The sequence below is a fragment of the Stegodyphus dumicola genome, chromosome 1, assembly GCF_044657685.1.
Source record: "Stegodyphus dumicola isolate Sdum_Otavi_A_Nest chromosome 1, ASM4465768v1".
NCBI classification, from domain to species: domain Eukaryota; kingdom Metazoa; phylum Arthropoda; class Arachnida; order Araneae; family Eresidae; genus Stegodyphus; species Stegodyphus dumicola.
This window is the reverse complement of record NC_140768.1, coordinates 102,171,579-102,188,989: the sequence shown is the minus strand read 5'-3', so window position 1 is coordinate 102,188,989 and position 17,411 is coordinate 102,171,579. Positions and strand designations below refer to the sequence as shown.

Here is a 17,411-nt window from a genome sequence, read left to right as displayed (position 1 = left end):
GATATATTGAACAGCATTATAACAAGAAAGTACTGTACAAAATATGTAAATTTAGCATAACTTCTTTTTTAATATTTGCATAGTTTCCTCCAAATGAACCTTAATGGGAAGTTATCTTGCGAAAATTTAAAAGTATTAAAATGGCCTCTATTTAAGATGTAACTGCATTTATAATTATTTTGTAATTGCGAATAGATTATATTATTGCAATTAGATTATGCACTTACAACATAATTGCATAAAGTAATGAAATTAAGAGTTCACAGATACAATGTAATATAATTACAATGCAATTACCTAAATTTTAATTATAATCACTTATTTCATACCACAATATTATTACAATCACAATGTAATTTAAATTGGGTACTATATTTGCATACCCTCCACTCAAAAGGAGGTACTGATAAGCCTGGAAGTTATTATCAACAAAAAGCCTGTTCAGGACAGTTTGATGACAATTTCCACCGGGCGAAAAGTACATTCTTAAGCCCAGGCAAATCATGACAATAAAAATCATTTAGTCTTATGATTGACTATATTTTAAACCCTAAATTTGAATTCTGCACCAAATTATTTACCTATATTTTAACATACTTTATGAATTATTAGAAGCGATATGGCAAATATCTTCTAAAAATAACTGTAAAATATTTGTATCCATTAATTGATTCAGATACACACTTTTATTATTTAAGTATATCAAAATAACAGTTTCATGTTCCTGAAATACAAAAATTATGGAAAAAGTTAAAGTAATATTCTTAGAAGCATATGATATTAGTCACCAGATGCAAAATTATAGTTAATTTTTTGCCCTAAATGCAATTTTATTACACAGTAGTCAAATGTGTAACTTAATAACATGTTATATAAAAAATTAATGATAATAAGTTTATCAGAAATGAATTAATTCTGCAAATAAACTTTCTGCACTTGAAAATTTTCTACACCTGAGGGGAGGGAGAGATCTAGTAAAATTAGATTTATTATAACTTCAGTTGGACCAAACACCTTCTCTCTATATATATGCATCACTAAAGAAATAAATAAAATTATCATGCTTAAAAAACAGATATACCATACCAGTTTTTTTTCCCCTTGTTACACTTTACATTGAGAAATAACAAACCGTACAACACTGAAAAATACTATCCTTGAAATTTTGTTTAAATGAAGGAACACACACCATCTTTTTATTTAAGCATTACACTTCAAAAACAGATACACATACCAATTTATTTTCACTAGCCTTTATACTGATAACATGCCATATAAAAATGAAAAGAATTATCCTTGAAATTTAGATAAAATGAAGTAACACAATGGGAAAATTTATGCACACGGACATCTTTTTTCTATTGCATGTTGTCTGACATGATCCACAAGTGCCTAAAAATGTACCCAAAGAAACGCATTTCAATATTAACAAAAAATTGTTTACAGATTAAAATTCATTCATTTCATACCAGTATTATAAAGATCATGCATGAAACAAATCTGCTTTCCCATACTTTTAAGTAAAACTTTTATACTGGAAAATAGACTATATTTCTATATATTAGAAACAAGAAAATACTAATTTGAATGTTCTACATTCATTTCTAAATCTTTACTCCATTGCCAAATTGTATAATACTGTGATTATAAATAAGCTTGCACAATCCTTGCAATTATTGAAGTCAGATTATATATATTTTGTCTCACACTATTCAATTTATTCTATTGACTTCAGATGTCAATGTCAAAATTCTGGAAGTTATTTTAACCAAGAAACAGTAGTGGGCACCGTGCATAAACAACTCATCTAACTTTTTAACAATAGTGATTATAAAATAAAGAAAAAATTATATATCATTCCAACGATATTGCAACTATAGTATAATGTTACATATATCTTTAGCAAACATTCAGATTTTATCTTGACTTTCCAAATTATTATTTATTTTTTAATAAATTTCAATATGCTAATGATTTTCATGTTACATTAGTATAAATTCCACAATTAGCACAGGAAAACAAAATCCGCGCTTTATATTAGAAGAGAAATTTCTTTTCCATATTCAAAACATCTACATTGGCGATGTTTGGCGACGGGTACATTAACCCTAGACTAATTTAATTATAGCTATTATTCCAGAAATTAGCAGATACTCAGGTTATTGTACACAAGAATTTCACTTTACTTGCACATTATAAACATCAGAGAAGATATAAACTCTAAATGAAGGCGTAATTAACATTATACTTACTAAGCAAAGTTCAGCGCCTGGACCAGGTTTCCAATTGTCTCTTCGGCAATTATTTACCCATATTTTTCTTCTTTCTTCATTTTTAGGAAATTTTACCAATGTATGACCTTTCCGTGAATGATTTGAACAATTAATAGCTGTACATCCGCCCATTTTACACAAAAAATTGTTGCACCGTAACCACTCAGCCGCCATTAAATCTCCCACTTGGGAGCGCCAATGCCTGATGATTCAGCCTGGTATATAGGAGCCTTAGGTCTGGATATGGAAGAGTATGTTGGTAAAGAGTTCATACATGGAAGAGTATGTTCAGAATTCAAAGCAGAATGTCGAATGATCAATTTAATTAACTCCCCCGAAAAGCAAACATTCGACAGCATGATATTTTGAAGCACATAATGTATTTGACAATTCGAAAAAGATCCATTTCACATTTTTATAACGGGTCCTGCAGGTTGTGGTATTTGGTAATTGGTAACAGACTTTTTTATAATAATAAAAAAAACTTTTTTAAACTACTAACTTTTTTATTTACGAATTTACGATGGCAAAAGTTCCGACCCCTCGTCTCTTAAAATCTTAAAACTTGCGTCAACGGGAATAGCGGCCTACAGTATTTCAGGACTCACTTTACACGCCGCTTTCGATTTACCGACAAAACTTCTCTCAACGATATCGAATTTATTTGTCAGTACTATTAATAAATACAGAGCACGATATAAGCATTTAAAACTCATCATCATTGATAAAATATCTATGGTGGGATATAAAACATTTCAAATGACTTTTTACGAGTCCAAGGGGCGTTAGCTCAAAAGGGCTATTAATTTCGTTTTGGCATTTTCTGCTGAAAACTTTAAATGTCTCGGTTCACTTTTCAAATTGTTGCCACTGAATATTATCTCCCTGTGTTATATTTAAAGAAATTAAATAACAAAGAATCTGCATAAATGTAAGTGATAAAACAACGGTTCCTAGAACCATTAATTTTGAATAATGTAATCTTTCACCAAATATGGGCATCTGGAAACCCTAATTTGGAATTTATTTTGTTATTGATTTAATAATTTGTAACACTTTAACGAATTTTTGATTAACAAACTTAACGAAACAAAGCGAGCAATAACAACACTGTTACAAAAAAAAAAAAATCTCTGCACGGGATTGTGTAGTGGAAATTTTAAAGATATGCTCATTTTAAAATTATTTTGCGATATTGCTGTTGAATTGAATTTTATGGACTAAGCATGAAGAATATATAATGTTTAATAAATAAACGTAACACACAAAATGTCAAAAACGAAATTTTCAGATTTTCCCTTTTTAATTTTTAGTCCAAAGGGGCAATTTGCCCAGAAAAACTATTAATTTCGTTTTGGCATTATGCATTGATTAAACAATCATAATTATGCAACAACAAACGCTGATGGAAGTTAGCGGATCTCACGTGACTGGTGGCAATGATATGTCACAAGCTATTTGCCTGGGTTACTATAATTGGCTTTTTTTCACTTTTTTTTTATGTGAATTTTGAGAAAGATTAGTTTATAGAAAATCTTTAATAAACATGATGTAAACAAACACCCATGGGAAAAAATTATTTGGTAACTTCTTCTATTATGTATTGATAAATTTTTGACTACACATTACTGCATTAATAACCACATAAAACAAACTTAGATTACAAATGCGTTGTATACTGGAGCATGTAAGTAACTAAAATTTCAGAATTATAGAATCTATAAGATTTTTTTCCGTGGTACAAATATAACAAAACATGAGCAGTGTTGTCATAAATTATTAAATCTTCATATTCTTTAATTAGAGTGGTACGTATCCCCATATACTGCTGTTTTTGATAATATTAAGAACTTTCGTTGGTGTTAAAATAAAATCTAGTAATTCTGCTGAATACTGCTTTTTATGAAAGGACGAGAATATTTTAATGGGATTATTAAAGTATCTGTAATAAAGAAATTAAAAGTAGGTTAGGGATAAAAAGTAAGTTAAAGGAAGATTACTAATAATTTATATTAATTTCAACTATTGTGTTTATGTGTAATTTTGTGAATTGTGAAATAATGATATTTGTTCATTTTATAATTTAACAAGTATTATAAAAAAGCCACATATTTTTAAAAAGATCTTTTGCAATTGTTTTTTCATTACTGCATTTAAGTTTATTCATTAGTTGAATCAGTGTATATAAGGATATAAGAGAATCATATACGTTTTACAAATAAATATTATACACAGTGTTGAATATATTATATATGTATATGTGTTACTATAAAACCCCAAAGTCTAGTAAAACCTAACTTTTACTAAGGTTGTTCATCTTACGAAACTATCCTATGATGTCCTGCAAAGTTTTCCTATGAAGCTAGAACTTGCTCAGTTCTGCCTCGTAATTTGATTAGTAACATAGCCACTGAACAGGATTTAGAAAAAAGTTGTAAATATACTTGAAAGGTGTTTCAGAAAAATTTATTTCATATGAGAACAAACATCAAAGTGTTCTTATCTTTTTGTTTTCGGGAATCAAACTCAGCATTCAATTTCTAGCAAATGGGCTGGCTTCTTGGAAGGTTTCATGGTTTTCTCATGTGTAACGTGGGTACAAATCAATTTCCCTTAGAAAATTTTCTTTGAAAACATTTCTTCCCTTAGGCAGAGAGCCTTCATATATATGTAACAATCTAATCTTATTCAGCCATCACTTCTTATGCAGCTAGTCAACTAATGGTTAGTAAAATGAATTGAACATAAAGTGCATTATAAAATAACTTATTTGAATAAAGCATACAATGGCTATCTTCCAGAGAAGAGAGATGCCATTGTGGAGGACTTTCTATGGGAAACTGGCTCATATTCATGTTGAACATTAGGAAACCATAAAAACCAACCATGAAACTACTTCATTCACTTGGGATTGAACCAAGATTGAGCCATCTTAACCAAGGTATTCAACAGTCAGAATTATTTTAAGCACATAAAAGAGTCTAATTTTAATCTGCTATACATTTAATTTCACTCAAGCTTGTCACTGCTACGCATAAAAATTCAGACAGTTGACAAAAATAAATAACTAAATAAATAAAAAATAAAATAATTCTTTATTGTAGAGTCACATTGTAGAGTATGCATGATTGCTCTTTTACCTAATTTTAAATGTTATGGGTATTTATATACGTATTAAGTGTATGTATGTGCTGATGGTAAACCAAAAAGTCTGGCTACTAATTAATAAAAGATATACTGTATTTCCTCCCTTTTTTTCACTTATTTTATTGTTTGAAAATAAAGATGGGAAAATCATGTGAATAATTTAATTTCTGAAGGACAAACTTATAGTAAAAGCATAACAAAAAAGTAGTAATGGATTAAATTAGGTAAATATCTTTATATTATTTCTTTAAAAGAAACCTACATTCTAATAAAAATACATAGTAATATTAACATTGCAATACCTAACAGATATCTTCATTTTTACTTCCATGTAATTTAAATCTCACCTACTCATATTCTTGTCTCTACTACTTCTTAGGCTTCATATCATCCATAAACAGTTAGAGATGGATGTGCGGCCGACTCGGATAAATCTTGCACTGAATATCAATTCATGTTTGTTTAGTTATGATAGGTCTCTTCTTGTATTAGACAGGCATAAAGTTAAACAGACAAAAGAGAAAGAAACTTAGAAATACAGAACTAGAAGAAAAAAAATTCACAGGTAGTCTGCAAGGATTCGTCTTTGTTAGCAAGACGAAAACAATCACTCCGCAATTGAATAGATTTTAAAATTTAGGCAAGCTCACTCTCTGAATGCATTAAGTAAGGGGAAAATCATGGAAATATTTTTTTAATTGTCAGAACCTGGTGCTAAAAATCTGGGTCGGGGAGAATACACTAGGAAATATTGTAGTTGCCAATTGTGGTAATTCAGAATATTCTTAACAGGTTCGTTGCCATGCAACATTTGAAAAACTGGTTCCACCACGCAAAAAAATTGTCATTAATTGTAAAATAAAAATACGTATTTATGATAAAGCTAATGAATTCAGATAAATTTAATTGCTTTATTAATTATACAAATTATATCATAGTTGGTTTTTGCGATAAAATGTTTTATGACAGTGCCTCGTAGTTGGCGATTGCTTATAACCACGGCTGTGGAGTCGGGGAAATTTTGGGGTAAAAGGAGTCGGAGCTGGAGTCGCTAAAAATAGGTCAACTCCGACTCCAGTTTTTTTGTTTGGAGTTCAAATTTGAAATGAAATTCAAATGAATTGAAAAAATTAATGACAAGCTGAGTTATTATTTTTGGCTCTACTCTTATATACACCTTAAGATCACCGAACGTGGCGATATGTGTTCTGCGCTGGTTCTTGGCGTGATGGATTTGGGAATGATGTTGTTTGTATGGCAACCATTTTGACATTGAAACTTAACTCTTTTGCTGCAGAGGTTTAATTGCTCATTCGTTCGTGTCATGCATGTTTTGAAATGGCCTATGTTGCAATGATAGATGTGGTGGCAAGATTTCAGTCACGTATTTTAGATTGTATGGAAAGTAAATTTAGTATTTAAAAATATGATGTTGGAGTTGTTAACGAGTCTTTTGTTCACGGGTGTGTTTTTGAGGATCGAATTGTATTTTTGGAGTTTTTCTGGGACTTTTAAAACGGAGTCTGAAATGCGGAGCTGCTATGAGAACTTGGACGAAGACGGGCGTTTCTGATAGTTCTTGTGTGGATTTGCTGTCAAATGGTTGCTGGTAAAGTATTTGGCTGTCAGCGGAGTTTAAGATTTGAAGTTTTCATCGTTACTTTCAAAACTTTGAATCACAGAAAGACAAGTGATATAGTAAAATCGTGGCACTTTTGTTTTATGTGACTGGCGAAATTTTATCAACGAATGTATTATGGTAAGTGCATTTTATTTTACTATTTTCTTTTTGTAGAATGTTATGTTCATTGTTTTTTACTATGAATTTCTGTTGTTATTGTTGTTTTTTAAATTGTTTGTAATTTTAGTTATTTTAGTTTATTTTGTTGATTTGTGCTCAATGCCTAGATTTGCAATTCGTAGATGTGTTTTTAAGTTTAAACAGGATGTTGTGTACATGATATTCTTTGAAATTTATTGTTGTTAATTTATTAAAGCGAGGCATGCCTAGTTCGTAGATGCTTTTGCTGCCTAGATTGTGCAATTCATAGATTTGTTTTTTAAAGTTAAAACATATCGCTCTGTACATAGATTCTTGTCAAGTATTTTTGGTCATATTTATAAATAAATATAAGGGAAGAGGATAGATGTGATATTTGCCATTAGCAATTAAGCTGATTCATTTAGTTACAAATCTCACTGGTAAATTTAGGTAAGCAGCAATAGCAGCAAGAAATCCTAAAATTGATGCCATTCTTAGGAAGCGAGCAGAAAAAGGAGCATTGATCAAACAACGTGATAAGGAAGTAAACATTTTCAGAAGAAGTAGGTAATCCTAATGTTTCACTAACAGGAAGACTGTAGAATGATCTTGCAGAATTGGAAACTCTTCTTTCTACACTATATAGCCACAAAAAAGCTGCAATCTGAAGAATTGACAGGAGGTGAGAATGGAAGAATGAGATGTTTATTCTTTCTGAAATAAGGGGTTTATTACAGAAGGAATCATTTCTTCAATAAAGGAAAGAGAAACTAGTTTGCTAGACAATGAGATCTTGCTGAGTTCAATATATGTAGATACGACACACCGAATTTTCTTGGATGACAAATAAATTAAAAAGGCAAAGAAAGTCATCTATAAACTTTCATTAAGAATGAAATTATTCTCAGAATAATTGGATAATTCGAATCAGGACAGTCAAACTGCAGACATTGCAATTTAGTCTCTATCATCCTCTTCTAGTGATAAATTAGATTTTAAGAAATATTTTTGGATATTATTGAAAAGGCTAAGGCAAAGCGAATGAAAATAGAGAACCAAGAACTTTTAGATATAAAAATGAAAAAATACAAACAAGATTTCTACACAGCCTTTGAAAAAATAGAGAAATATGATTGTGCTTACAAGACACCTCTTTTAGAACTTATAACTGTTTCTTAGAAATAACTAATGCTAGTTTTTCTATTTCATAATAAATGCTAACTAACATAAATAATTTGCTATGCCATCAATTATTCTTTGTATCATCTATTACTTCTTTTATATTAAAAAAAATAAGCTGTAACCCATGCGTATATGTTTACGCACATATATGCGGGAGTCGGAGTCAAGAGTCATTAAAATTCCAGGAGTCGGACATTTTCTCTACCGACTCCACAGCGCAGCTTATAACAAATATTAATTACTTTTACAATTATTATAAATTGCTTGATTATGTTTACAGTTCTTATGTTATTTACTTTATAATTACTTATATTAATTATAATAAATCTATTGAATTATGCAAATTATTGTGTTTTTAACACCAAAAGCCAGATACCTTTGAAGAACTTGAAAATACTACATGTTTGATCGTATGTTGCACAGGTAAAACACAAAAGTTGTACAAATTAACTCGTAGCTGGCACCAAAACACAAACTTTGATCTATGAGATAACTCAAGGTTGGCAGCAAACATGTTGATATGAGTTATTCTAATTTCTATTAGAGCAGAAACTAAATCCTCATTTGAGTTTTTTAGTTGGTAATAACTCTTTCCTCCCCTCAACTTTACAAAGTTTGGATCATTATTCAGGAGAATCTGGCAGGATCAGGGTCGTGGAAAATTATACATATACTTCTACCTTCTAGTCCTCTATATACAAACTTTTAAGATATATTCCTTGAGTGAGTTATCAGCTTACCTATTATAAATTTAAATGAAAACTATGGATACTTATTAATGAGGAAGGAACTTTGATGTTAATTTGATAATATTACTATTACTTGAGGCTGATCTTTACAATATGGTAACTGGTAGTTTGGCGACATTTTGGAGGCGATAAAGGTTACTACCTGGGACTTTGATAATAATGTGAGCAGTACTCAGTTCCAATTACGCATTATTTTGTGTGAGGGAAATGAGAGATCATGGGATATGTCATGTGATATTAATGGACGAATTACGGTTCTTTAATCGGAAAAGGGGGGAAATTGGGAAAAAATCTCGAAATTTTGTATTTGCCTTTATTCTGTGTTGTGTGAAACAGTGTTCGTTAACTTTTGGATCCCATGGCCCTAACTAAAGTGAATTCGAAATGCGTATTTAGTGGAATTGAAAGGGGTAATAAGTGTTTCTTTAAGGTTGTGCGAGATAGAAGTAAAGATGTTTTATTAAGTTATTTATTTTACCTGGTACCTTGGTGTGAACTATAAGTATGATTTTAAAGATCCTGAAACAGAAATAAGAAAAGTTTATCGGACACGTAATCAAGATTCTGAAGAAGAATAGGTAAGTTAGTATTTTTAATTATTTGAGGATATTATTTTTATGCATTGTTCTAAATGTAAGGTGGAAGTAAAGTAATTTGCGTAAACGTGCATGGAAATAATTTAAATATTTGACACTAAGTATTTGTAACCATTTGTAATGAAGTAAAGGTATGAATTAGTTAGTGACGTTTGTAATATAATAGATAATGTAGAGGTAAAAGTTTTTGGATATTTTATTTATTTTATACAGGGAAATGTTGATATTTAGAAAGGGTATGTACTTTTTTGCGATCAGGTAATTTCATATATGTTCTTTTTACCGGGTTTAAAGATTCAGAAAATTGTTGTGCATTTTCGTGAAATTTTTCTAATTTATGAGAAAAAAGCAGTGTACATGGATATAGTGAAGAGTGTGCGCAATGCCATTTTTGCGCAATTCTGGGATGTTTTTTTAAGTAAAAATAAGTCGACGTGTACATGGTTTAGTGATATTTTAATTAAATGATAATTATTTTGTGAATTTTATGTTTGTAGGAATTTGGTATACGTTTAAGTTGAAGTAAACGTGCATGGAAATAATTTAAATATTTGACACTAAGTATTTGTAATGCTTGCGGTATGAATTCGTTGGTGACGTGTATAATATGATAGATGATTTAGAGGTAAAAGTTTTTGGATATTTTATTTATTTTATATGTGGAAATGTTCATATTTGGAAAGGATATAAACTTTTTCGCGATCAGGTAATTTCATATATGTTCTTTTTACCGGGTTTAAAGATTCAGAAAATTGTCATGTATTTTCGTGAAATTTTTCTGATTTATGAGAAAAAAGCAGTGTACATGGATATAGTGAAGAGTGTGCACAATGCCATTTTTGTGTAATTCTGGGATTTTTTTTAAGTAAAAATAAGTCGACGTGTACATGGTTTAGTGATATTTTAATTAAATGATAATTATTTTGTGAATTTTATGTTTGTAGGAATTTGGTATACGTTTAAGTTGAAGTAAACGTGCATGGAAATAATTTAAATATTTGACACTAAGTATTTGTAATGCTTGCGGTATGAATTCGTTGGTGACGTGTATAATATGATAGATGATTTAGAGGTAAAAGTTTTTGGATATTTTATTTATTTTATATGTGGAAATGTTCATATTTGGAAAGGATATAAACTTTTTCGCGATCAGGTAATTTCATATATGTTCTTTTTACCGGGTTTAAAGATTCAGAAAATTGTCATGTATTTTCGTGAAATTTTTCTGATTTATGAGAAAAAAGCAGTGTACATGGATATAGTGAAGAGTGTGCACAATGCCATTTTTGTGTAATTCTGGGATGTTTTTTTAAGTAAAAATAAGTCGGCGTGTACATGGTTTATGTGTATGTGTTATTTTGAAAAACGCATAAGGAGTATGGTATTGTGCACTTTTTCCCAATTTTGCAGTGAATATTTGTCATGATTAAGCAGTTTTGTTACATAAAATTTCTAGCATAAGTGTAATTCGGCTAGTAGATTGTTGGAAGAAGTGTTCAGTAGATAAAAAGAAAAGAAACATGTCTTTACTTCGTGAAGACAAAATGGCGGCGGGAAAAAAAAAAAATAGAGGGTTGCTGTAGGAGAGTTGGTCGGCAAATTTTCGCCAAAAAAACGCCAAGTTACCATAATGTAAAGATCAACCTTACTTGATTTTTATTTTGGGTGAAAATATTTTGGTAATCACTTCTAAAATTCTTCTAAAATTGTTTGTACTCCGAGCTTAAGTACAAAAATATGCATGAACCAATTACATTACATCTGCCGTTAAAGTATTAATAACCACACTATACTCTATGCTGCATATCACAGTACAGCAAAACCAAGTAATGCAATGCACAGCAAACACTTTACAATGCTTCTTTTATACATGAAAACAAAATATTCTCATACTTTATCATAATCCTCAAAAGATTACAAAGCACTGAAGAAAACGGTGTCTGTACTGCACAACAAAATGTACTATTTCAAAAGAAGACAGACATTAAAATCCTCATTTTCCATCAGTATTAGATTTGATAAATACACAGAAAGAATAGTTAGTAAAGTATCTTCTGTCATCATACTTATACCCACATTAAGATTGCGAACTCAGGCGTACATCTCAGGAGAAATAGTAACCAATTTATCACTTCCTAATTGATTACATTAGTCAAATATGCCAATACAATTGTTGCATTTCTTTATCAATCAGCTCTTTTCATTTAGCTGCACTGCATATAAGGACAGGACTTTGTGTACATAATATGAGAAAAATGAAAAACTCTCTACATTTACATTTCGCTTACACCTATTTACTGTGAATAAGTTTGACATTATAAATAAATAAGTATAACCAAAAGCTACCAGAAACCATATGACAGTAGGTGTTGCTTAATATTTGTGTACAACTATTTTGATAACATTAAATCGTGAGACAAAATGCCTTCAAAATAGTAATGCAATTTTACTAATTTAATATAAATTTAACCAGTAACATTTAAACAGGTATTTCCCAGTATTTTAAGTAAGAAAAGGCAAAATTTACTTATGAACTCTTCATAATGTCTTTATCAGTTCATTTATGAATTGCTCATAACATTTCTAGAAATTATTTGACTGCTACTGTACTGCTGACATTCAGATGGCAGCCTCAATGTAATAAAGAAATTAGACGAAAAAAGAACCTAAATCTGGTATGGATGTTTTGAGAGTTTCTCTCTCCCTTTTCCAAAGAATAAGGAAAAGAGAGCTACTTTGCAGATTTTTTTTTTTTTTTTAAAGAGCTATCTGCATCTGATTGCCCTCAAAATTGATACCACACTAAGGTTGCTTTTTTTAGTTAATTTCATATCGTTGATTAAAATCTTAATTAAGCTTTTTTGGGACTTTTTTTCGTAGTTTCGAAATTCGTAGTTTCCCGAAATTCGTAGTTTTCTTATTTTTCTATCATTTGACAATTTTTATAATTTATTCTGGCAACTCTGCTTCAGTTTAAAAAAAATTATTCTATCATATTTTGACCATATTAACCAAATAGTCATTCATTATGATTGACAGTTTGGTTAATATGAGCTCTTATTCACTTGCACTTTAGTCTGTGCAATTGAAGTATTTTCCATGTTTTCACATATGAATAGCACTTTGGCACATAGATTTGGGTGCCTCAACATATGTTCATGCCAGCTTTTTCTTCAGTCTCTCTCTCAGCTTTGGTTTAGCTGCACCATGCATTTCATTGTGAAACCACCAATGGGAAATTTTTTGGTACTCCCTTTTCTGAATACCTAGAGATCTTGTAATGGTGGCCCCCTCTCCTCAGTGCAATAAGCATGTGCTTATATTACTTAACGGTTAAACTAGCCCTGATTACATTAAGTGGTATCTACTGTAACACTACTTAGAGAAGCTTCTACTCATGGGAAACTACGAATTTCTTAAATGAATTGAAATGCATACGGATCATTAAATAACATTTTTGTATGAGTGACTTGTTTCTATATTAAATACATGAGGCTTTTCTTCTGTGTGCACACGCATGTGCATTACTAAAGGATATTTTCGTTTGAATGACTTATTGCATACAACACATATGTGAGGTTTCTCTTCTGTGTGACTACGCATATGCGCATTTAAATTGCTTTGTAATCTGAAGGACTTGCTACATACATCACATGCATGAGGTTTCTCCCCAGTATGAATACGTACATGTTCTAATAAGTCATGCTTTCTTGTGAAGGATTTCTTACATACATCACATATGTATGATTTCACTCCTGTATGCAGCTGCTTATGCACCATTAAATTACAATTTTGAGTGAAGGACTTATTACACACATCACACACATAAGGCTTCTCTCCTGTGTGTGTACGCATATGTACCATTAAATAACGTTTCCGTGCGAAAGACTTCCTACACATATCACAAACATGAGGTTTTTCCCCTGTGTGAATATGCATGTGGTCCAGTAAATGATGCCTTAGTGAGAATGATTTCCCACAAATATCACATATGTAAGGTTTATCCCCTGTGTGGCTATGCATATGATACATTAAATGATGCTTTCGTGAAAATGATTTGTTACATATATCACATAGATGAGATTTTTCTCCTGTATGGAGATACATATGCAACAATAAATGACTTTTTAATGTGAAGGATTTGTTACATACATCACAAACATGTAGTTTCTGCCCTGTATGGGTATACTTATGCACCTTTAAATGCTGCTTTACCTTGAAAGATTTGTTGCATACATCGCACACGTGGGACTTCTCCCCAGTGTTATTGTGTGTATGCTTCATTACATGTATTAAATTCATGAGATTTCTTCAACATATAACCTTAATCATGCTTTTGTACAAAGGACATGCTGCATATCCAAGTTTTTTCTCAGTAGATATTCATATAAATTCACTGTACCACAAATCAATCAAATTTTCATTCTACTTGGGATATCACGTATCTTTAAATCATGCATTATAACAACGAATCTTAGATGTTTATGTACGTAAGAATCTCTTAATAAAATAACTTTTCCAGTAGTACAGAAAGCTTGAACACACTGTTACATATCTCGAACACAGTGTTTCTTCAGCACTAATTTTTTATGGGATTTCAAAAACAGATAATAATAAGGCATATCTTTGGAATATGGTAACAGGTAGTTTGGCGACATTTTGGTAAAGTCTACTTATTACACTTATTATTATTTTTCATATACTAATGTATAAGAAAAATGTTATCATATTTTGATAACAATATAAAATTATGCCAGTGCATTTAAAACATTCACCTGTTAACTTTTACATCATAATTCAGCATATTCATAATTTTCAGTACAGCATAATTCTTTATTCTTGTTTAGCAGTACAAGCGCATTTAGCGAATATTAGATGAAGAAATCTGAAATTTCGTGGTAGGTTGTCGCGCTTAGAACTGTTTTACAGGTAGAGATATCAAGATTTACACTGATTACAAATTTCACGTAGACACACCTTCGCGACATTTTACTCAATCTTGGATGCAAATCTTAAGGCCAGGGACGGACGGAGGAAAATTTACCGCCCGAGGGCAAATGACGCTCCCTAAAAGTTTCCCTGCGCAGTCCTTAAAAGGTAAAATAGTGAATTAGTTGAAAAGCCTTGCTTAAAAGGCACCTTGTGTCCTTCGAGAAGGTTGCTTTTCGTCTCGCTCGGAGGCCACACCTGCGTTTATACGACTGGGGATCACACCTGCCGTTCTACGGATAACAGCTGTTGTGCCTGTTTACCGGCAAGTATAACTCGTTATATCGCTTTCTTGTTTTTGTAAGTCTATAGAAAAGATTCAGGGTTTTTTTAATAACTTACAGCTTATTTATCTCTCTCACTTTCCTATGTGCACATGACATCTAAGGATGTCAGTTCTTCTGTTCAGCTAGGTTCTGCGTTTGCGCATATAGCGAACATGAACACCTCTACTACGTCACCTGATACTTCCAACAACAATTCCATAATTGTGACTTCTGCACCGCAACTGATTCATGTTTTGAGTAATTAAATTACTCTCTCTAATGATGCCTCTTCAACCAGACAAATTGTCATTGATATCGAAAATGCTCTGAATCAAACACCTTCTGAACGTCCAACTGAGATTAGAAACAAACTTCATCTTTTATTTACAAAAGCAATTAATCAACTTCGTGAACAAGAAAATGCGCAAGCTGCTTAAACTATCAACGAGCTTAAAACTAATAATGATCAACTTCAGAAACAAATTCAAGACTTGAAACAATTCTGCGAATCCATACAAAATGGAGGAGCTTTTTCAAAACAAAGATAAAGACATCATAAGCGATCTACCCACTCTTTAGATAATGAAAATGAAGACAGTAATTTGAAAATTAAAAATAAATTTCAACACTTGGAATCAAACGATGATACCATGCAACCAGGAGCGTAGCTAGAGGGGGGCATCTGCCCCCGGCCGCGTATTTCCAAACCCTACCCCACTTTTCGAATTTTTGACGTCACGGAAATATCGACTAGTTTCACCTGGCAAAACGGCGTACCCCACTTTTGAATACTACGGCGCGCTTTCGAAAGTTCTGAATAGTGTGTTTAGGTGCTAATTGTGAGATTTTCGCAATTTAAATTATTATGAGTGGAAATTTACTCAATATCTTTAGTGAATGGTTATTGTTTATCGCCGTAGAGTATTTGAGGAAAAGAGGAGAATAATTCACTGCTGATGTATACATTAAAACAGTATGAAAAATCTGGAAGGTGATACTCAGCAATAAATGTGATGCATTCAGCGACGCCAGTAAAACAAACGATAGTGTTCGGAAACATTATCCACATCTGAAGTCACTATACAAAAATTGTATGTGTGCCAACACAGATATTTTAATTAAAAAAAAAAAAAAAAAAAAAAAAAAAAAAAAAAAAACACTTGCAGAAAACTTCAGATCAAGGAATAAGAAAGAATTGCAGTGCCTCTGTGTGCTTAACAACTACAAAGCATTCTGCAGACTTTTATGCCAAAATCAAGGTTGACAAATAGATTAATAAATGTTTCTTTTAGAGAATATATTTCAAAAGTATTAAAATAACTTGGACAGTTGTTTAATTGCTTAAAAAGCAATAAAGTTCATTTATAAAGATATGCAAGGAACTTCATAATTATCAAAATATTTCATTGCTTTGGTGAAAAACTGAAATTTACTAAATTACCTAACTTTTATAACATTAAATATCTTTGTAACTGTAGTATTATGCTCTATTTTATAAAAGCTTAACTACTTTATTCATTTGTTATACATTAAAATATTTTCTGATTTATTTACTAAATGTGTAATCAATGATCAGGATTACTAAATGTGTTAAGAATTTCCATACATGCTTCTGCAGTGTGCTTGCATGTTTGTGTAATGAAGTTTGATTTTCATGAACGAAAAAGAAATACAATCTCTGAATAAGTACTTTTTCGTTTTCCAGTTCCTGTGTTTAGCAGTAAAAGTAAATTCACTTTAAGTATGTGTCTGTGCAATTTTGACGACGTAAATACTGAAATGATTGTACAGTAAAAACTCAACTAAAAAGATATCCGGAAAGCTCTTGAAATTTTGGATAGTCGAGCATATAAAAAATGAAATACTGTAATAAGTGAATGGAAGAATGAACCACTAGTCTAAAATCATGAAAACAGTTCATCTTATTTGCATCAACTTGACAATCAAAAGCCAATATTTAATATTATGCACGATTTTGAAAAAAATGTATGCTGCTGATCTTTGGATTATGATAACGGGTGATTTTTACAATGGTTGTTATGTGGATTAAGACTGTAAATTGAGACTAAATATGAGCAACAGTAATCTGAAAATTTTAAGTAGTAATTTTATATCCAACAATCTCTGCCAAATAACTTCCATGTTTTAAGTAATTAAAATATATATTTTTAACCACTTTTTATTAATTTTATAAAGTACATTCTATAATTTAAATTTTACTTTCATCTATTTTAATGTTTGCCATTATAAATTGTATACTACTTTTTTAAGATTTCATAGTTGCTAATTAAACTTCGTTTACAATTTATTTAGTTATTTTATGCATACATTTATATTTTATGTAAGAAAGCGATTTATGTGCAATAGATATACAGTGAAAATCATTTAACACAAAACTGAGGGGACTGTATGTAAACTGAGGGGAATATTTTTTTGTGTTAAAGAAT

General features: G+C 30.8%; 1 protein-coding gene across 1 annotated transcript; it reads right to left on the bottom strand.

The window, feature by feature from the left end:
* Positions 1 to 5,640: 5,640 nt before the first annotated feature.
* On the bottom strand, positions 5,641 to 15,665 carry LOC146999179 (uncharacterized). Its single transcript, XM_085818412.1, has one exon. The coding sequence runs from the start codon at positions 14,009 to 14,011 to the stop codon at positions 13,154 to 13,156; it is 858 nt and encodes a 285-aa protein (XP_085674538.1). The 5' UTR covers positions 14,012 to 15,665; the 3' UTR covers positions 5,641 to 13,153.
* Positions 15,666 to 17,411: the final 1,746 nt, after the last annotated feature.

What these genes read in the sequence shown, in the direction of transcription:
- LOC146999179 (XM_085818412.1), bottom strand. Translation starts at nt 14,011, where the DNA reads ATGAATTTAATACATGTAATGAAGCATACACACAATAACACTGGGGAG.